Source organism: Oryctolagus cuniculus, chromosome 7 (genome assembly GCF_051225735.1).
Source record: "Oryctolagus cuniculus isolate XC-2025 breed Fujian yellow rabbit chromosome 7, ASM5122573v1, whole genome shotgun sequence".
In the NCBI taxonomy this organism is placed as follows: domain Eukaryota; kingdom Metazoa; phylum Chordata; class Mammalia; order Lagomorpha; family Leporidae; genus Oryctolagus; species Oryctolagus cuniculus.
The window spans coordinates 150,140,416-150,157,850 of NC_142873.1; the positions used below are offsets into that span (position 1 = coordinate 150,140,416).

The following is a 17,435-nucleotide window of genomic DNA, read 5'->3' on the forward strand; positions in this document are numbered from 1 at the left end:
TCCCAAAGCCGCTGACCGGCAGGGCTGGCTAGGGCCGCCCCCCCCCCCCCGCAGCCCCCAGAGCAGACCCTCCTTATCCCCACTTGCCCCAGAAGTTGTTTCCGTCCCACCTGGGACCCGGGGTCTCACCCGGGCCCTGCCACCGTCCAGGCGTGTGCCCCGGGCCCGCCCCTGAGCCTCTCTGGTCCTTAATGTCCCCACCTGTAGGATGGGGACACGGAACGCCGCCGCGCCCGCGCCGGCGGCTCGGGCTCCGCAGTGAGGGGGGAGCGGCGCCGGGAAGGAGCGCTCGGCGGTCACGTGACGCCCCCACCCCGAACTGCGGCGGCGGCGGCGGCGGCGAGCGCCGAGCGCGTCCGAGCAGAGCTGCAGCGGCCGCCGCGGGCACCGGAGTGCCGAAGCCCAGGACGCCCCCGGCCCGGGCCCGCGGGTGAGTGCGCCCCGCCCGGGCTGCGGCCCTGCGGAGGGGAGGTCGCGGACGTCCGGGGTGCTCCGCAGCCGGCGCCCGGACCCCGCCGGGGCGGGCCGGGCGGGAGGCTGGGGACGCGCGGGCGGGCACCCGGGCCCCGGGGGCGCAGGGGGCGGCGCGGCCTGGCTCGCACAGCCGGCGCTTGACCACGGCCGCAGGCGTCGGGGAGGCCTGGGCCGAGCTGGCTGGGGGCCCCGCCTGTGGAGGTTGGTCCAGGCCGCAGACCGGGGGCGCGGGTCCCACCCCCTGGGTGGATGGGGAGTCCCGTTTTCCGCTGTCCGGGAGGAGGGGTGCCTGCGGCTTAGAGGGGTCCCGCGGAGATGTGAGAACGATTCCTCCTCACCTGGGGAGGGGGCTCGGCCCTGACACCCCCACCCCCAGGGAGAGGCGCTCTGTCCTTGGAGAGGGGAAGTGGGGGTCCTCAGATCCGACGACCCCAAGCGCAAGGCGGTGATGTCCTTGCGTCCCAAGGGGCAGAGCGCAGTCCTCCGCCCCCGTCCCTGCCCGCCCTGGAGCAGGGCGCACGCATCACGCAGTCGGGCGCCCCTCTGCCAGACCTTGGCTCGCAGGATGTGAGCAGGGTGGGAATTCCCACGGTGGTCTCCGGGAGCTGGGCTGCCCCCGCGCTTGGGGAAGAAAGTATACACAGGTGAGCGACCCCAACCTGTGCCTGACCCCCGAGTCCTTGTTGGGGTCACAGCCCAGGCCTAGGGTGGGGTCACAGTGGCGTCGCCCCCACTTCCGCACTCCCAGCCTGCCAGTCTGGGGCCAGACCCCTGGTGGCCTGCGGCAAGGGAGTGCATGGGAGCTGGGTCGGGTGGGGAACCGAGCAGAAAGGTGGCAGACGGACCCTTACCTCCCAAGGGGGCGGAGTCCCAGGCTCCTGGCCCCCAGCCGGCCCGTGGCCCCTCCTTGAGGCCGGTTCTGGGAGGAACGTGAGGGACAGAAGTTTCCTGGCTAACAGCGAGAACTTCAGCCAGAGGTGTGGCCGAATGGGCATCTAGGCAGCAGCTAAGTGGGGGTGGGGGTGGCCTGAGCACCCCACCCCGCGCGCGCGCGGGGACTTCAGTCTTGCGTTCTGCACAGCCGCCTGCAGTTGGCCGTGCCTCGGCGGCCTTGGGCAGGGCTGCAGGCTCACGAGGAGTCCTCAGGTGCAGAGCACCGTCCCCAGCCTGTTTCCAGGCAGGGCCTGAGTTCTTCCTTGCACTGACAGACGCGGAAACTGAGGCTCAGAGAAGCTAAATAAACTGCCAAGGTCACCGAGGGGCCGCTCCTGCTCCAGGGCGAGTCACCCCGGTGGTAGGGTCAGAGGGGGCCAGGGTCCACCTTGACCTGCGCCCCCGTGCTACCTGCAGGCCAGCGGTCCCCGGCTGGAGGCAGGAGGAGGCTCAGGTTGAGGGCAGGGTCCGGAGCCGGGCTTGCTTTGCTGGCCTTCCCGCGGCCACAGCGGGATCTTCGCAGCTCACGCTTCTCTTGGACTAAGCCCTTCCCCTTTTCCCTGCAAGGTGCCTGCTTGGCAGGGGTCTCAGGAGACCCCGCTCCTTGCTCTGACCACCCTCCCCCTCCCCCTCTGAGGACACATAAGCAGGACTCTTCCTTTGGCTCCTTGGAGTATGCAGGGTCTCCTTCTTTGGCTTGGGGGGCTCTGCTGCTCAGGCCCAGGCCCCCCCAGCAGGGTCTGCACAGCCCCTGCTCTCCACCCCCCCCCCCCACTCGGCTGTCAGTTCTGCAGGCAAGAGGCCCTGGAGGCCTCCCGGTCAGGTCTGCCTTCCACACCACCTGTCTGCCTGAGCTTTGTCCTGGCTGTCAGAGGCTGCTGCTGTCAGACCCGCGCCCAGCCAGGTGCAGACACGGTCCTGACTCACGAGGACGCCAGCCCCCCCCCCCCCCGCCACGGGACTGTGCAGGCACACCCAGAGAAACACCCCCGCCTGGCACGTGTGCGCGCACACAAATGGGGGTGCAGGCAGGGGAGGCGCCGCCTTCCAGTGTCTCCTCTGGGGCGCACGCATGACACACACATGCAGGAAGGGGCATCAGGAAGCTGGGAGCTGTGCCTGTGCCCCCACCACGCCCAGGCCACCCCGGGCCTGCGCTCGTGCCTACCAGCAGCTTCCTGTGTTCGGGATGCAAACACGCCGTCACTCTAGGGCTGGCCAGAGCCCTTTGGACCAGCCCCAGCAAACCCATGCCTACTTCCCGTTTTTCCGCTCGGCTGGCCCCGAGGACACTGGAAAACTTCCTGGTGTTTCGGCCTCAGTGGACCTTCCTCACCTGCCACCCTCCCCACTCTGCAAACACATGCACCTGCCAGGTCCTCAGAGGCACCTCCCCCAGCTGTCCCCGGGCTTCCCTCTGAGGACGGGCCTGGCCGAGGCTCCCGGGAGCCGTGGGGCTTCCCTCCCTTTGCCACTATTGCCGGAGACCTTGCCAAGTCCTGGCTTCTGCTCTCCACCCCCTCTCCCCCCGCAAGGCTGGGGCCAGCTGGTGTGCACAGAGGAGTCCCCAGCACTCACCTCCTTACCTGCAGAGCCTCTGCCAGGCTGGGCCCTGGCGTCCTGGCTGGCACCACTGGGGAGTCCCTGCTGAGATGAGGTGAGACCTCCGGGGCAGGCTGATGCCAGCGAGGGCGGCGCAGGGCTCTGGGCCCCGCTGTGCTCCCTCGAGCACTCCATGCCAGGCTGGCCAGCGTGCTGACTCCCGGCCCAAACACTGGGCCCTGCCTCTTGCTGGCTGTGCGGCCCAGGCGGGTCATCTCTCTCTGGGCCAAGCTCCAGCTCTGGGAAGCTGCTGAGCCCCGCTGAAGAGTGAGGAGGGCGAGAGGCGAGAGGTGGCAGCCCCGTAATATTTAGGGTGGGAAGTGGGGCTCGGTAGGGCCCGTGGCTAAGGACTTCGTGCAGCTTGGAGACCACACAAGATCAGTTAGGGGGTGCCGGGCCTGGGACTTCCTGGGGCAGCCGCGCTGGGGTCAGCCCCACGAAGGGGGAGCCCCGAGGCCGAGCGGCTGCAGTAATGGTTTACAGCTGTGGATATGCTCACCCCTCAAAATGCACTCTATTGTTAGCACTAAAAACTGGCGCTTTGTAGGCAGTGACTCAGGGAGGCAGAGAAAGAAGAAGCGGAGGGGTGCTGAGACACCCCCAAGCAGAGGGTCCCCCCGGGGGCCCGTCTTCCCTTCTGGAAGAAAGGAAACAAAACCCGCCCTTCCCACCGTGGGCTGGCTCAGTGCAGAGCCCGCGTTCGTACACTCACCAGGCATTTAATGAGCACGTAGTGTATCGCAGGGACTATGACAGACCTGGGGGCACAGAGAGGACAGAGTGCGGCACCCGCAGCTCCTACCACAGCACCGGGCGGATTTTACTGTGGTCACATCTCAGACAAGGAGCTAAGGCTCGGAGGAGGAGGGGCCCTGCCCGCTTTGCTGTCCATACCTCTGCCAGGGAGCAGTGTGGTGGGCAGTGGGGTAAGCTACCACCTGCAACGCTGCCATCCGTATCCTGGCTGCTCTGTGTGCCATCCAGCTCCCTGCTAGAGCACCTGGGACAGCAATGGATGATGGCCCCAGTGCTTGGAGCCCTGCAGCCCATGTGGGAGAGCAGGATGGAGCTCCTGGCTTCTGGCTTTGGCCTGGCCCCGTCCTGGCCATTGTGGCTATTTGGGGAGTGAATCAGCAGATGGGAGGTATCGCTAGAGCTCTCTCTCTGGCCTTCCCTCTCTCAGTCACTCTGCCTTTAAATACATACATACATACATAAATTAATGCTCTTTTTTAAAAAATGCCTCTGACATCATAAGGCTGCCTGCCCATGGGCCCTTCTTGGACGAAGCAGACCTCCGTTGACTTTGACTTTGCCACTTACTGGCTGTACGACCAGGGACAGGCAACTCCACCTGTCTGAGCCGTTGCTTCCTGTCTGCAGAGGCTCCTGGGACTGACCTGATGGGTTAAGAAGAGTAAGGTAGGCAAACACCCAATCAGTGCCCAGCTCACTGTGGGCATCGTTCTGGGTCTCAGAGGATGTGGGCTAGGAGTCATCAGGACCCAAGTTGAATCCCTGCTGTGTGACTGTGGAGAAGTCACTTGCCGTCTCTGTGCCTTGTTGCCTTCTCCTCGCTGTCTGGAGAAGGGATGGCAGGGTTTCATTCACCTGTCTGCCTGGTGGTGTTGTTCGTGAGGGTCTCCCATCCTGGCTGGGAGCTGCCTTAAAACACTTAGCGCCACCCACAGAGGAAAACCGACAGAAACCCAGAGGGAAAACACACAGAGAAAAATCTGGAAAAGAATCTTTTCTAAAAACTTCAAAAATGGGGCGGTGCTACGGCTCACTAGGCTAATCCTCTGCCTGTGGCGCCGGCATCCCAGGTTCTAGTCCTGACTGGGGCACCGGTTCTGCCCCGGGGTTGCTCCTCTTCCAGTCCAGCTCTCTGCTGTGGCCCGGGAGTGCAGTGGAGGATGGCCCAGGTCCTTGGGCCCTGCACCTGCATGGGAGATCAGGAGAAGCACCTGGCTCCTGGCTTTGGATCGGTGCAGCGCGCCGGCCGTGGCAGCCATTTGGGGGGTGAACCAACGGAAAAGGAAGACCTTTCTTTCTGTCTCTCTCTCTCTCACTGTCTAACTCTGACTGTCAAACAAACAAACAAACAAACAAAAACTTCAAAAATGTCTTTAAAAAGAAAAAAACACGAGCTTTTCTTTTCACGTCCTGGGCTAGCAGGGGTTTGCCGGTGGGTTCCCATTTCCCAGACAGCTGGCATTGCTGTCATCGCCTGAGCTGGGGGATTGGCCCCTGGAGGGGTCCCCGCCTGGCACAGAGCAGGTGTCCAGCAGGGGTAGCGTGGTCTTCCGTGGGGGCAGGAGCTGTCCAGTGAGGGCGAGGCTGGACCCGCCCCCCACCCTGCCCCGTGAGGGCTGGCGCGTGAAAGCTGAGTCGGTTTCTCAATGGCCTTGAATGCCAGGCTGAGCAAGGACAGTTCCCCAGAAGCCAGGTGGGCACCTTCTTCGGGCCAGCCTTGGGTCCCCAGCCGCGCCCACCAGCCTGGCGCGGTTCTTTCCCTGGTCTGCTTGTGAGTCTGGCCCCCTCGCCTGTTCCCTTGGGTCTCATTTCCCCGAGTGCGCAGCAGAACCAGCGGGGGCGGCAAGGCCCCAGGGAGCTGGGTTGCTGAGAGAGGGCCCCGGGGCTGCCCCTGAGTAGCAGGTCGGGAGCCTGGCCTTCCCACCCTGGGCGTGAGCTCCCCAAGGCTTCGCAGCCTCCCTGGGCCTCCTTTGTGTCCACAGAATGAGTGCGTGCACTTATTTCTTTTCTTCACTTTTTTTTTTTTTTCCATTTTATTTGAAAGAGAGGGAGAGGTCTTCCATCCACTGGTTCATTCCCCCAAATGCCCACAACCTCTGGGGCTGGACCAGGCTGGAGCCACGAGCTTGGAGCTCAGTCTGGGTCTCCCACGTGGATTGTGGAGACCCAAGAACACGGGCCACCACCTGCAGTCTCCCAGGGTGCACATTACCAGGAAGCCAGTGCCAGAAATGAAGCCAAGACTCCAACCCAGGGACTGCATATGGGCTGTGGGCGTCCCAGGCAGTGACTTAACCACGAAGCCAAATGCCTGCTGAGCGCATTCCGTGAGCCTCGGGCAGGCAGTGTTTCTCCAGGAGTCATCGCATTTGTTGCAGCGTTCCCTGGGCTCCCCTGAGAAGCTATGCCATAGCGAAGTTGTGTGGGTGGGGCCCAGTGAGGTGGGCCCAAGGCACCCAATAGACTGCGTGACTTTCTCGGGGCCAGAGCGGCCTTGCACCTACTGCACAGGCTGCAGGAGGAGCAGGGACAGGTGGAGGTGAGACAGGTGAGTCCGGCCCTCTGTTCGGCTCCTGAGCTGTGGCCCCCAAGTCTTTGTGGAGAAGGATACCCTCATGCCATCTCGGAGGACAACCTTCCCCACGGCCCCCGAGTTCGAGCGCTGGGGCTGGGGTGGAGGCGGCTGATGGAGAGTCACCTTGGAAATGTCTCTGCGTGTGAGTTCAGTGCCAGCCCAGTTTCTCTGTTCTCACAAGTTGGCCGAGTCAGGAACCCGCCGGGGGCTGCCAGGAGGAGGCCAGGGCTGATTGGTGGGCAAGTCTCCCACCCTGCCTGCCGCCTCTTCCCCAACCATGGAGGTGCAGAGAAAGTCACCAACCCCTGGCAGACAGCTGCTGGCCCTTGTGCCAGCCTGGGCAGCAGGCTAAGGATGTCCCGGGGCTGCAGGCCTGCCCCCTCCACACCTGCCTTCCATGAGAGCGAGGTGCAGAAGGGTCCCAGGGCTTCACGCCCCCAAGATCAGGGCTGAGCAGAGTCCCCGGGACAGAGACCTCACCTGTCCCCATCCCCTCCCGTCCTGGACAGGCATTGGTGGCCATGGGCCAACCTGCCCCCTGTGGCCGTCAGCGTGGGAACTATAGAGCTGGCTCAAGGACTCGGGGAGAACTAGGGGAGGAGAGGGGAAGGGGGCTGAGTGATAAAACGGAGGCGGGAGCATTTATGCAGCCCTTAATAGTGTGAGGGGATTGATCTCTCTTAGTCCACAGCACAGCCCTTGTCAGCAAGCATTGGAGGCTCAGAGAGGCCTAACAGCTGCCCAGGACCCTCAGCTGGTGAGGGCCTGAGGTTTGGACTCTGGGCTGTCTGACTGCACCTGCCCTGCCCATCCATCTGCCACTGCCAGTGTGGCGAGGTTCCCAAGCCGCCATCACTGGGCACCCCAGAACCTTGCCTGCTACCTGCCGTGTCCCACACCGACCTCTCAGAACCGGCCCACCCTGATACAGGATGCAGCCCCCAAACCACATCACCTGGGGGCCCGAGAGGGCAGTGGGCTTGGGGAAAGAGCCTGGGTCTGGAGCCTGGTACCGAGGTCAGCTGTGTGCCCCGAGGCCCATCGATTCACCTCTTTGAACTTTAGTTTCCTTGGCCACAAAATATGGAGGGAACAGGGGCTGCCACGAAAGACCTGCCAGCACCCAGGGCCTGGCACACACCGCCCACCCAGGTGGGAACGCCCCATGAACTGCTGTGGCTGGGCGTGCTCAGTCACTGTGGAATGGGGGGTTGGAATGGCTGGTCTCCGCGGGCCCCTCTCCAGCTCCGACACCCAGGTGTAGGGGCCCGAGTAGCCAGGGGCTGTGGGATTGTCCGTGGAGGCCTTGGCCCAACCTCTCCCACTCATCCTCTTCTCCCAGCCTGGGGTCCCAGGGTTAGGGCACAGGGAGCTGCAGGTGTGAGCCCAGTCCAACACAGCCCCACACTGCCCTGTCCCAAGAGACTTCCCTGCCTGCAGTGCCCACGGGGGCTGGGCTGCCCCAGAAAATCAGGTGGAGTAAGGGCCCTTGGAGAGCCCTCCTTAAACGTAGAAGGCAGCTGGGGCCCAGAGGGGCAGAACCTGGCCAGTCTCCTCCCACTGTGTCCTGACCTGACACTGTGTTTGCAACCTCTGTCTCTCCCCTCATGCTTGCCCGTGGTGCACCTGATCTGGCCCTGGGGGAAAGGAGGAGGGCTCAGTTGGGCCTCCTGGGCTTTGTTCACCCCAAAGAGGACCCTCCTGGCCACACATTAACAACCACATAAGCCTTTTGCAGGCACAAGACTGTGCTCGGTTGTCTGTGTTCATCACCACCGGCCTATGAGCTAGGAGGTAGTGTTGTGTCCATGTTCCAGATACAGACTGAGAGGGCACCCAGCTGTGTGGTTGCAGGTTTAGAACCCAGCTCCCTGGAAGGCAGAGCTTCGACCCAGCAGCACGTATCTATTAAGCTCTGAGACAAAAGCTGGGAGGAAGGGGAGATGGGGTTCCTCTTGGCCCCCCACGCCTCAGCCCACCAGGCCCTGAGTGGAGGAGGCAGTCAAGCGTGAGCTGTCTAAGGACTCCTTTCTGGCAGGAGTGTCCCTGAGCGGGACTCCGACACAGGGAAGGCTGCTGAGGGTCTCTATGGCTGTTTCTCTTCTTTTTAAAATATTTATTTATTTATTTGAAAGGTTGAGTTACAAAGGCAGAAGGAATGGGGGTTGTGTGCCTGCAATCCATTGGTTCACTTCCAAATGGCCGCAAAGGCCAGAGCTAGGCTGATCCAAAGCCAGGAGCCAGGAGCTTCTTCCAGGTCTCCCATGTGAGTGCAGGGACCCAAGCACTTGGGCCACTTCTACTGCTTTCCCAGGCCATCAGCAGGGAGATGGATGGGAAGTGGTGCAGCAAGGACTCAAACCTATAGGATGCTGGCACAGCAGGTGGCGACTTTACTCACTATGCCACAGTGCCGGCTCCATCTACGGCCATTTCTACCTCCACTGACCCTTGGGCAAAGCATTCAGCCCCTGGGAACCTCAGTTTTCTGGCCTGGACAATGGGAAGATGGTTGGGTGGATGTGAGAACTGGGTGAAAGTACTTGGCTCAGGCAGGGCCCGGGGGAATGGCAGGTGTGTGTGCTGTGGTTGGAGGTGGTCAGAGGCTCTACATGGGCTCCTGGCTCACGCCTCAGTTCCCCCAGCAGTCCCAGCAGGTGTGTTAGCCAGGCCTGATCTGCCTTGGGGGCTGTCGGGATCGCAGAGATTCTAGGGTGCGTAGGTGCGGCTCCGTGATCTGCTGTGAGGGAATGGGTCCCATGGGAGAAGAGGCGGCGAGAACATGGTTGGTGATGTCACAGTGTCACCATTGTGGCAGCAGGTGTGCCATTGTGCGCCGGAAAAGGAGAGGCTCTGGGGCCGCCTCCGCACCGAAGTGAGAGAGAGTGGGGGTGAGGAGGGCGCGGCGGTGAAGCGGGTGCCTTCTCCGGACGACTCGGGGCCCCCACTCTTTCGTGGAAGGACACCTAGGGCACAGTCCCGAGGCGCTGTCCCTGGTCCTGGAGTTTGACCGTCCTCTCACCTGCAGTTCCCATAGCAGCCAGTTGAGGGCGCCTGGGACCGCGGCGTACTCCCAGGCCAGTCTTGGAACACGTTTTTTAAAATGCATTATTTTCCATTAATGACATTCATGGATAATAAGCCCACCTACCCACCAAACTTCAATAGCCAATGATAATACTTCCACAAGAGCAGTGAAGGACCTTCTGTGTCCCTGTTGTGAGTGCTGTGGCATGACCACACCTCGGGAGTTAATGCGTGCCCCTCTTTATAAAAAATACACCATTAGCTTTAAGAGAGGAAAATTCTACTGCCGTACCTGACCTCTAGAACGGCTGTAGTAGTTGCACGTCTGGAAAACCCATTATGGGTTGAAGCCACAGGGAGAGACAATTAGGCTGCAGAGTGGATCAGGCAGGCTTGGCCTGGGCACCAGAACCACCCACGCTAATTCCCTGATGCCCTCTTGGGGGCAGAGCCACCACTGGGAACCACAGCCGAGGTGGGGGCCTCGCGGGGGTGAAGAGGTCTTCCAGACTCCCAGGGTGGCTGGCTGGGAAGCGGGGAAGGCATCTTAGGGAGCTGCAGGGACTCCCTCACCCCGTCATCTTACTGCCGGACCTGCAGAGGTGAGAAGCGAGAGGGAGCTTCGGCTGGGACACACTTGCCGGGAGACTGGCCGAGCCGCGGCCACACCCAGGTCCCTTGACCCCTCAGGGCTCAGTCAGCCTCACTGTCCTGGGCAGAGCTGTGGGCATCAAGCCTGACTGTCCAGCTGCCCCTGAAATGGGGCTGGAAGAGCCATGTCTTCAGTAGGGCAGGTAGGAGAGGGAGGCTGGAGATCGGAGGCCATCGTGTGTGACAGTGGCCGTGGCCTGTCCCCTGCTCTCCTCGGAGATGCAGCACTGACCCGTCTTCTCTGATGCTCAACACGTGCCGAACCATCCTCTCTGCTGCCTGTTTCTTCTCTGTAGTGAGCCGAGCACTCGAGCGTGTGTGTGTGATGTGTCCATGTGGCTACCGTCTGAGCAGAATGGGGTCTGAGTAGGGCCTGTGGGCCCGTGATTTCTGTGCAGGGATCTGTTCTTTGATGTGCGTGCAAACCCAGCCAGCGGCAGCCGGTGAGCAGGCACGGACATGGGGCCTGTGGTGTGAGCTGGAGTGGACCCTTGCACACGTGTGTGTGGCAGGGGAGGTGGGCTTGCCGCGTAGGAGTTGGCATTCGAGTGAGCGCATTTGCATGCATTTGATCTTGATCTTGCATTTGATCTGCAGCGTGAGGTAGCTGTCTCTGCACATGTGCACAGCACAGGGCGCGTGGGAGAGAGAGCGTGCAGGTCTGCCCGAGACCTTGTTTGTCCCGTTCAGAGGTAATCACCAGTCAGGCATACACTTGGTGCACAGTATGCTCCGGTCATGTATACAGTTGGTGTTCAATATGCATTTGTTGAATGGTAGAAAGGGGGGAGGAGGCAGGAGCAGGGGAATGAGTGAGAGAGCACCCGTGCGTCCTTGACTCCAGAAGGGCTTGCTCCTAGCGACCCTGGAGGTTCACGGGGACATTTACCCCGCCCCTGCCGGCCAGGCCAGATTATCCTGGACCCTGATGGGGGCACATTGAGTAGACAGGGGCCTCAGGAACCCTTGAGTAGGGTAGGGATCTCAGAGCCAGGGCAGGGGACAGCTGGCTCACGGACCACACTGGGCTGCTGCCTGGGGGAGGGGCTGTGAGCCACATCACATCCACTCCTCCCCCCCCTCCCCAGGGCCTGGGACTCCCCGCCCCCCCCGCCCCCTGCCTCAACTCCTCCAGGAAATCAGGGCTTGGAGCTCCTTGGGGTTGGTGGGTGTGGCTAGGCCAGAAAGGCCACAGGCAAAGTAAGACTCCTGGTGGCTTGGGAGCTGGTGGGCTTCTCCCTGGCAAATGCATTTTTCCATCGTTATGTCTTTCACAGCAGAGTGAGGCTGGGTGTTTACCTGATGAGCAAATGGAGACCCGCAGAGGACAGGTGATGAGAGCAAAGCACACAGGAGGCTGCCGGGCTGCGGCAGGAGGCCGAGTACAGCCCCGCGTCCTGCCCAGGGGGCGCGGGCAGATGCCCCTAGGAGGGCAGGGTCGGGGACAGGGTGCTGGGGACCCTGGCAAGAGTTGGTGCTCGCAGTCCCATCAGGACCTCGGGTCTGAGATCTTCCCAGGAGTCTGCCCTTGAATTCCCCTGCCAGTGGGAAGGAAAACTGGAGGCAGGTGGGTGGAACTCCCAGGGTTCAAAGCAGGGTGAACTTGAAGAGAGCTCTCTGCCCCTCCACCCCTGCAGCCTCTCCTCCCTCACACAGCCTGGCACGTGTTTGAACAACTGGGGTGCAAATCCGGGCAGCCCAGAGGCGCAGCTTTCTCCTAGAGAGAGAGGGCACGGCCCCTGGAAGGCAGCCTGGCTCTCCTGTCTAGGTGAGAGACCAGAGGCAAAGGGAGAAGGAAGCTGGCTCCCTATCCCGGTGGGGAACGGAATGATGCGTTTGAAGCCGCACGGACGGGGCTCAGAGTCGCCAGAGCCTGCTCCAGCCACTGGTTGCTCATGACACTGCCTGCGTGTGTGTGCTTGTGCAGGTGTGCGTGTGTGCATCTGTACACGTGTGGGTGTGGGCGTGCATGTGCGTGTGCCTGTGTGGTGGAGGTTGTTCCACCTGCCCACATAAAAACCTGCCCCACATTGCATGACATAAATGAGCCATCACTTATGGCCCATTATCTGATCTCTGGATGGCCATTTCGCTTGTTTTGGGCTTCTCCCTAATAAGTCTTTGCTAGCCTGATAAAAATGACAATTGCCTATAGTTCCGCCGAATACAGACGACACGGCAGCAAATGTTTTACTTAGCAAGCACATGCTGGGTGTCAATCCTGTTCCTACTGCTTCCTCATCAGCAATTATGTTTAATTCTTAGCCAAGCCCTTCCGAGGAGGCACTGTTCTTTTCACCAACCCCGTTTTGCAGGTGAAGAAGCAAAGGCACAGAAAGTTTAAGTCTTGTCCAAGGGCACCCAGCTGACAGGAGGGAGACCTGGGACTTCAACCCAGGAGGATTCTGAGGCTGCCCACGTGGGTGGGCGCACACCTCGTTGCACCTGTGCTCGGCCATCACCTGCAGCTCCTGCCGTGATGGGGAGGGCAGAATCTCGGATGAGGCCTTGCAGGTCCACAAGGTGCATGTAAATTCTGCTGTTGCCCAGGGGACGAGGAGCTGGCTAGGAAGTGTCCTGCTGCGCCCCCACTGCCCACCCCCGCCACCCCCATCCTTGCCACCGAGGCAGCTGCAGCTGGTCAGAGCCCAGAGGCCGAGCCCACACTGGGCTCTTTGTCTTCGGTGGGAACCCTGCAGCCCCCACGGCTCTTCTCAAGGGCCCACTGTCCCAGCATCGCGAGGCCCCAGCTGGGAGACTTGGCATGCTGGAGGCCCCTTGGCCACCGTGCCAACTGGGCACGCAGAACCCCCTCGGGAGTGCTCCCCACTGAAAGGCCAGACTGGCGAGGCTGAGTCCAGATCCAAGGGTGTGCAGCAGCCTTGGTGGGGCTGGCACTGGGCATCCCACACTCGGCCCCGGCCTTGCTCCTTGGGTCCCTTAGAACCTTAGACCCGCCCCCACCTCTCTGGGGCCCGTGCACCTGTTACCTCAAAATGAGGGAGGGAGGGAAGGAAGGACGGATGGACTGAGGACGCCCTCTCTCCTCGAGTGAACCTCACTGCTTCCCACACTGCCCTCGGGCGGTGCCTGCACCCCGGACTCTTCAGCCTGCCCCGAGCAGAGAGGCCCCAGCGCCCGGCACTGGAGCGCTCTGCCAGCGGCCGCCAGACCCTCCTCCAAGGGCTGCAGACCGAGGCGGCGGGTGGTTGCAGGGGTGAGGAAATGCCCCTTGCTCTGCACAGGCTCTGAGCTCTGCAGGGGGCTCCTGAGGGTGTGTGGGGAGCAGAGAGGGAGCTGGGACGGCTCCCCAAGAGAGAAATTTCTGTAAACCAGGGCCTCAGTTTCCTCCTATCTGAAATGGGGAAACCTGCCTGGGGAAGGCCGACTGGAGCCCCCTGCCAGACCAGTCCTGGGCCAGCCGAAGATGGAGCAGACTGAGCCGGCCCCGTTCCGCCAAGGCGGCAGAAGTCCCTGCGCGCGGTCCCGTGCCCCTGCTCTGCAGTCCCCCACTGCACCTGTTCCCCTCAGTTCCTTTAAGCAGAAAACCTCAAGGCTCTGGGGGCCTCCCTGGGCGCGGTGGGGGGGGGGCAGGAGAATCCCACCTCTCTCTACTACAAGGAGAGGGGTGTTTCAGGGGTGGGCAGTGGTCACTGACACAGCATGGGGCCTGTGAGCTCTGGGCAAGCTGCGTGCAGAAGAGAGATTGAATGTGTGTGCAGCGACTGCGGGAGTGGCTGCAGGATGCAGAGCCCAGCTCCTGCAAAGCTGTCGAGTCAGTTTTGGTCCTCCTCCTGGCTTAGGCCCTGGGGGCTCCTGGGAGAAGGGGGTGAGACTGGGCAGTGGAAGGGCTTCTGGGGCTGTTCCTTCACTCACTCATCTGTCGGCCCAAAGCACAGAGCGTGTGACCCACTGCGCGGGCTCTCGGTGCTGGCATTGGCTGAGCCCTGGCCGCGCGCCAGGCCCTGGGCTGAAGGCTGCATGGGCATGAGCAACATTAACTCCTTGCTCATCACAAGGACTGGAGGGCAGGTGGAATGACTCCCATTGCACAGATGGGGAAATCGAGGTACAGGCAGGGCCAGGCTTTGTCCAGGGTGCAGACCATTTTGACCCTGGCTTCCAAGGTCTCCTCTGGGTCCGTGGTGGGATCCTGCCTGGGGCGGAGCATGGAAGAGGGTGTGGCTCCCACCAGTGTCCGCAGCCCAGTCCCCGACGTCAGGCCTCCTCCTTGGACCGATGGTGGCAGGGTGGAGGTGTCTGCGCACCCCCGGCCGAGGCCCCGCTCGGAAAGTCCAGCGAAGCCCCCGCCGGCCGCGAACAAGCGGCCCTTTCTGCGCGGCTGCCCCGCAGCTGGACGGCGGCCCGCGGGGGCGCAGACAATCCCGGGGCTGTGCGGGGGGCGGGGCGACCGCGTTGCCAAGGTGACCCGGGCGGGGCGGGGCGGCCGGGCGGGCGCGGACCGCGCGGCGGTGGCGGCGGTGGTGGCGGCGGTGGCGGTGGCGGTGGCGGTGGCGGTGGCGGCGGCGTCATGAGCGGCCGGAAGCGCAGCTTCACTTTCGGAGCCTACGGAGGGTAGGTGCGCAGGTGCGCGCGTTTGGCTTCGTGCGGCGCGTGTGAGTGTGCGCGCGCGCGCGCGTGTCCCCGTGCGCTGCAAGTGCATGCACTTGTGTGTGCGTGTGCGCGCTGCCGCCTTAGGCTGCACTGGTTCTGTGGCCGTGAATCTGTGCTTGAGCGTGGGGTGAGTGGTTGACCCCAGTGCGTGTAGGGCGTGTGGTGGCGGTGAATCTGGGTGTGTTTCAGCGTGCAGTGCGGGGTGTTCCGCCTGGGTGGCCATGTGCACGGGCGGGGAGGGCATCACTGGGCTCAAGGCATTTGTGTGTGTCTGGCAGGTAGGTGGGGGCAGGGCAGGCCCTGCTGCCCACACTGCTGTGGGCTTTGGGGGAGGCTACCTAGAAGCCTCAACAGGCCCTGGTCCACCCTGGGCACCCCCGAGCAACTGGGCTGTCCCACTCGGGCGCCTGGCCCTCGGGGAGGCGACTGAGAGTGATGGCCGGGCAGTCTTAGGGCCACTGTCCCTTCTGACCTCAAGAGTCCCCTCCGAGGGGTGCAGAGGCGGAATGGGGGGGGTTCTTCTGGAAGGTGGGAATGTGGTGCACAGGAAGGCCAGTCAGAGAAGGAGCTCCGTGGCTGTCGCCAGTCCCCACCTCCTGGCCATCGCAGGGTCCCCAGGACCCACCTTTGGGGTGTGGAGCGCTTGGGGCTTGTGCATGTCTTCCCCGGATGCTCAGCCCCCAGGGACCGTGCCGAGGGCTGGCAGGGTGGGAGGCAGGAGGGCCGCCTGCCCCTGTCTGGGATCTTGCCCACGGTCAGCCTGGGCTGGGCTCAGCTGCCACTGAGGGGCAGCCAGAGGGGTGGGGCCAGGGTCTGTTGTATGACCTTGAGTGAGTCGTGTCCTCTCTGGCCTCACTTTCCACCTAAGCTGCCCTCCCCGGGAGCCCCCAAAAGACAGCCCCTAGCTGGTGGGGTCCGGATTGGCCCCCTCTCCACTGCCTTGCTGCCCCCGGGCAGGGCACAGGAGGTGTTTGTTGTCTCAACAGATGCCCAGGCCCTGGGCCCCACGCTCAGCAGGAGGGCCGAGCCCCCGCAGCTCCCCCCAGCCCCAAGGTACCCTCGGAAGTCAGCGGGGCTAAGAACTTGGAGGGGGGCACTGGCCCTGCCCTGGCCCAGAGGCTGGACCTACAGGGATTGCGGAAGACAAAGTCTGGGCTTGGCCCATAAACTCGGGGGCGGGGCGGGAGGGGTGGGGAGGAAGCCCGGATTCCCAGGCCCTGTCCCCCGGGTGGACCGGAGTGAGGCCCAGCTCCAGGCTTGATGACGGGAGCAGGGCCCTTCAGGGCCCTCTGACCCGCACACAGCCAGTACGCCCTACATCCGGTCTGCAGATGCTCTGAGCTGGCCTCGGCCAGCCTCGGCCTGTCCAGCTCCAGCTGTCCCAGGAACGCCCTTGCTGCCCCCACCCCTGCCGACACCCCACAGCCCACGCTCCGCGCCCCGCTGCCCCCAGTTCTGCATCTCTTCCCTCCTTCTTAACCCCCACGGCGTCCCAGGTCCTTAATCAGACATTAGGGGCCCGTGGCCCAAGGGAGACAGTGACCGCACGCTGGCCTGGGGTGGGGGAGCGTGCGACACTGGGCAAGGCTGGGGGAAGGGGGTGTCCCTCACCGGCTGCCCCTCTTGCTGTGTTTCAGGGTGGACAAGTCCTTCTCCCCTCGTCGGAGTGTGTGGTGAGTACTGGGCTGACCCCCTCTGCCACCAGGCCGGGCCTCAGCAACCCTGCAGCCGTCCTCTGTGGACCGGGGGCTGGGCAGCCCCTTCCCGGATCGCACGCATTCTTCCTTACGGTTCTCCCAAGAGCTCAGCTGGGGAATCGGCAAATCGGGGTCGTAGCCGAGCTCTGCTGCCGCTGCCTGTGAGACCTTGAACAAATCCTCCAGTGTCTCGGAACCTCAGATTTCTCGTCTATGAAATGGGATTAAAATGCCTGGAGTGCCAAGTTGCTTTTTTAAAAAGCAACCCAGTCGGGGCTGGCACTGTGGCATAGTGGGTAGAGCTGCTGCCTGCAGTGCCCGCATCCCACATGGGCGCCGGTCCAAGTCCCAGCTGCTCCACTTCCCATCCAGCTCCCTGCTCATGCGCCTGGGAAAGCAGCGGAGGATGGCCCAGGTACTTGGGCCCCTGGACCCACATGGGAGACCCAGATGAAGCTCCTGGCTCCTGGCTTTGGCCTGGCCCAGTCCTGGCCACTGCAGCCATTTGGGGGAATGAACTAGCAGATAGAAGATTCTCTCTTTCTCTCTCTCTCTCTCTGCAATTCTGCTTTTCCCAACAAATTAATAAAAATCTTTTTTAAAAAATCCCATCCAACCCGACAGAACTGGGCCTGGCACGTGGCAGGCACTCGCCGCAAGGCCCTCCCTTTCACACTCTGCATGTCTTCGCACCTCAGGGCGCCTCTGGCTGGCCTGAGGGTGCCCTCACCTTTCCGCTGCCCCCAAGCCCCCCGTCGCACCCCGTGCCTGGCCCTCAGGATCCCGTGTGTGTCTGAGGCTGCCCTCTCTTTGCAGGAGGCACAGGGAGGCGGCTGTGTCTGCAGCTCCCCGGCACTGACGACGGTGGGCGGAGGTGCAGCGGCACCCTGACGCCCCCGCAGGCGGCCCCTCCTGGCTTCCGTGACACCACATCCCCTGGGCCCAGCTGGCTGCCCCTGCTGTCCTGCCCCTCCGACAGGGAAGCCCCCAGCAGCTCTGCTGCTTCCTGCGCCCGCGGAGGGCATCCTGCAGCGCCCCTCTGCTGCCGACTCCTGTCTGGCACCGCGGCCCCACAGGGCCCTCCTGGGAAGCCCCACCTGGGACAG

General features: G+C 63.0%; 1 protein-coding gene across 11 annotated transcripts in view; it reads left to right on the forward strand.

Moving 5' to 3' along the window:
* The first annotated feature begins 290 nt into the window (after nt 1–290).
* RAP1GAP (RAP1 GTPase activating protein) overlaps nt 291–17,435 on the forward strand; it is a 62,378-nt gene continuing 45,233 nt past the window's right edge. For 6 of the 11 annotated variants that reach the window (XR_016210223.1, XR_016210221.1, XR_016210222.1 and 3 more), the window contains exon 1: nt 16,270–16,305. Coding sequence is in view for 3 of the 11 variants with exons in the window: in XM_089299223.1 (XP_089155349.1) it covers nt 14,550–14,593; nt 16,270–16,305 (80 nt within the window). In the remaining 8 variants the exon portion in view is untranslated. Of the gene's footprint in view, nt 431–14,484; nt 14,594–16,269; nt 16,306–17,435 lie in introns of those variants that run through there. The other 5 variants (XM_089299223.1, XM_089299225.1, XM_051856736.3 and 2 more) reach the window with 4 other exon arrangements.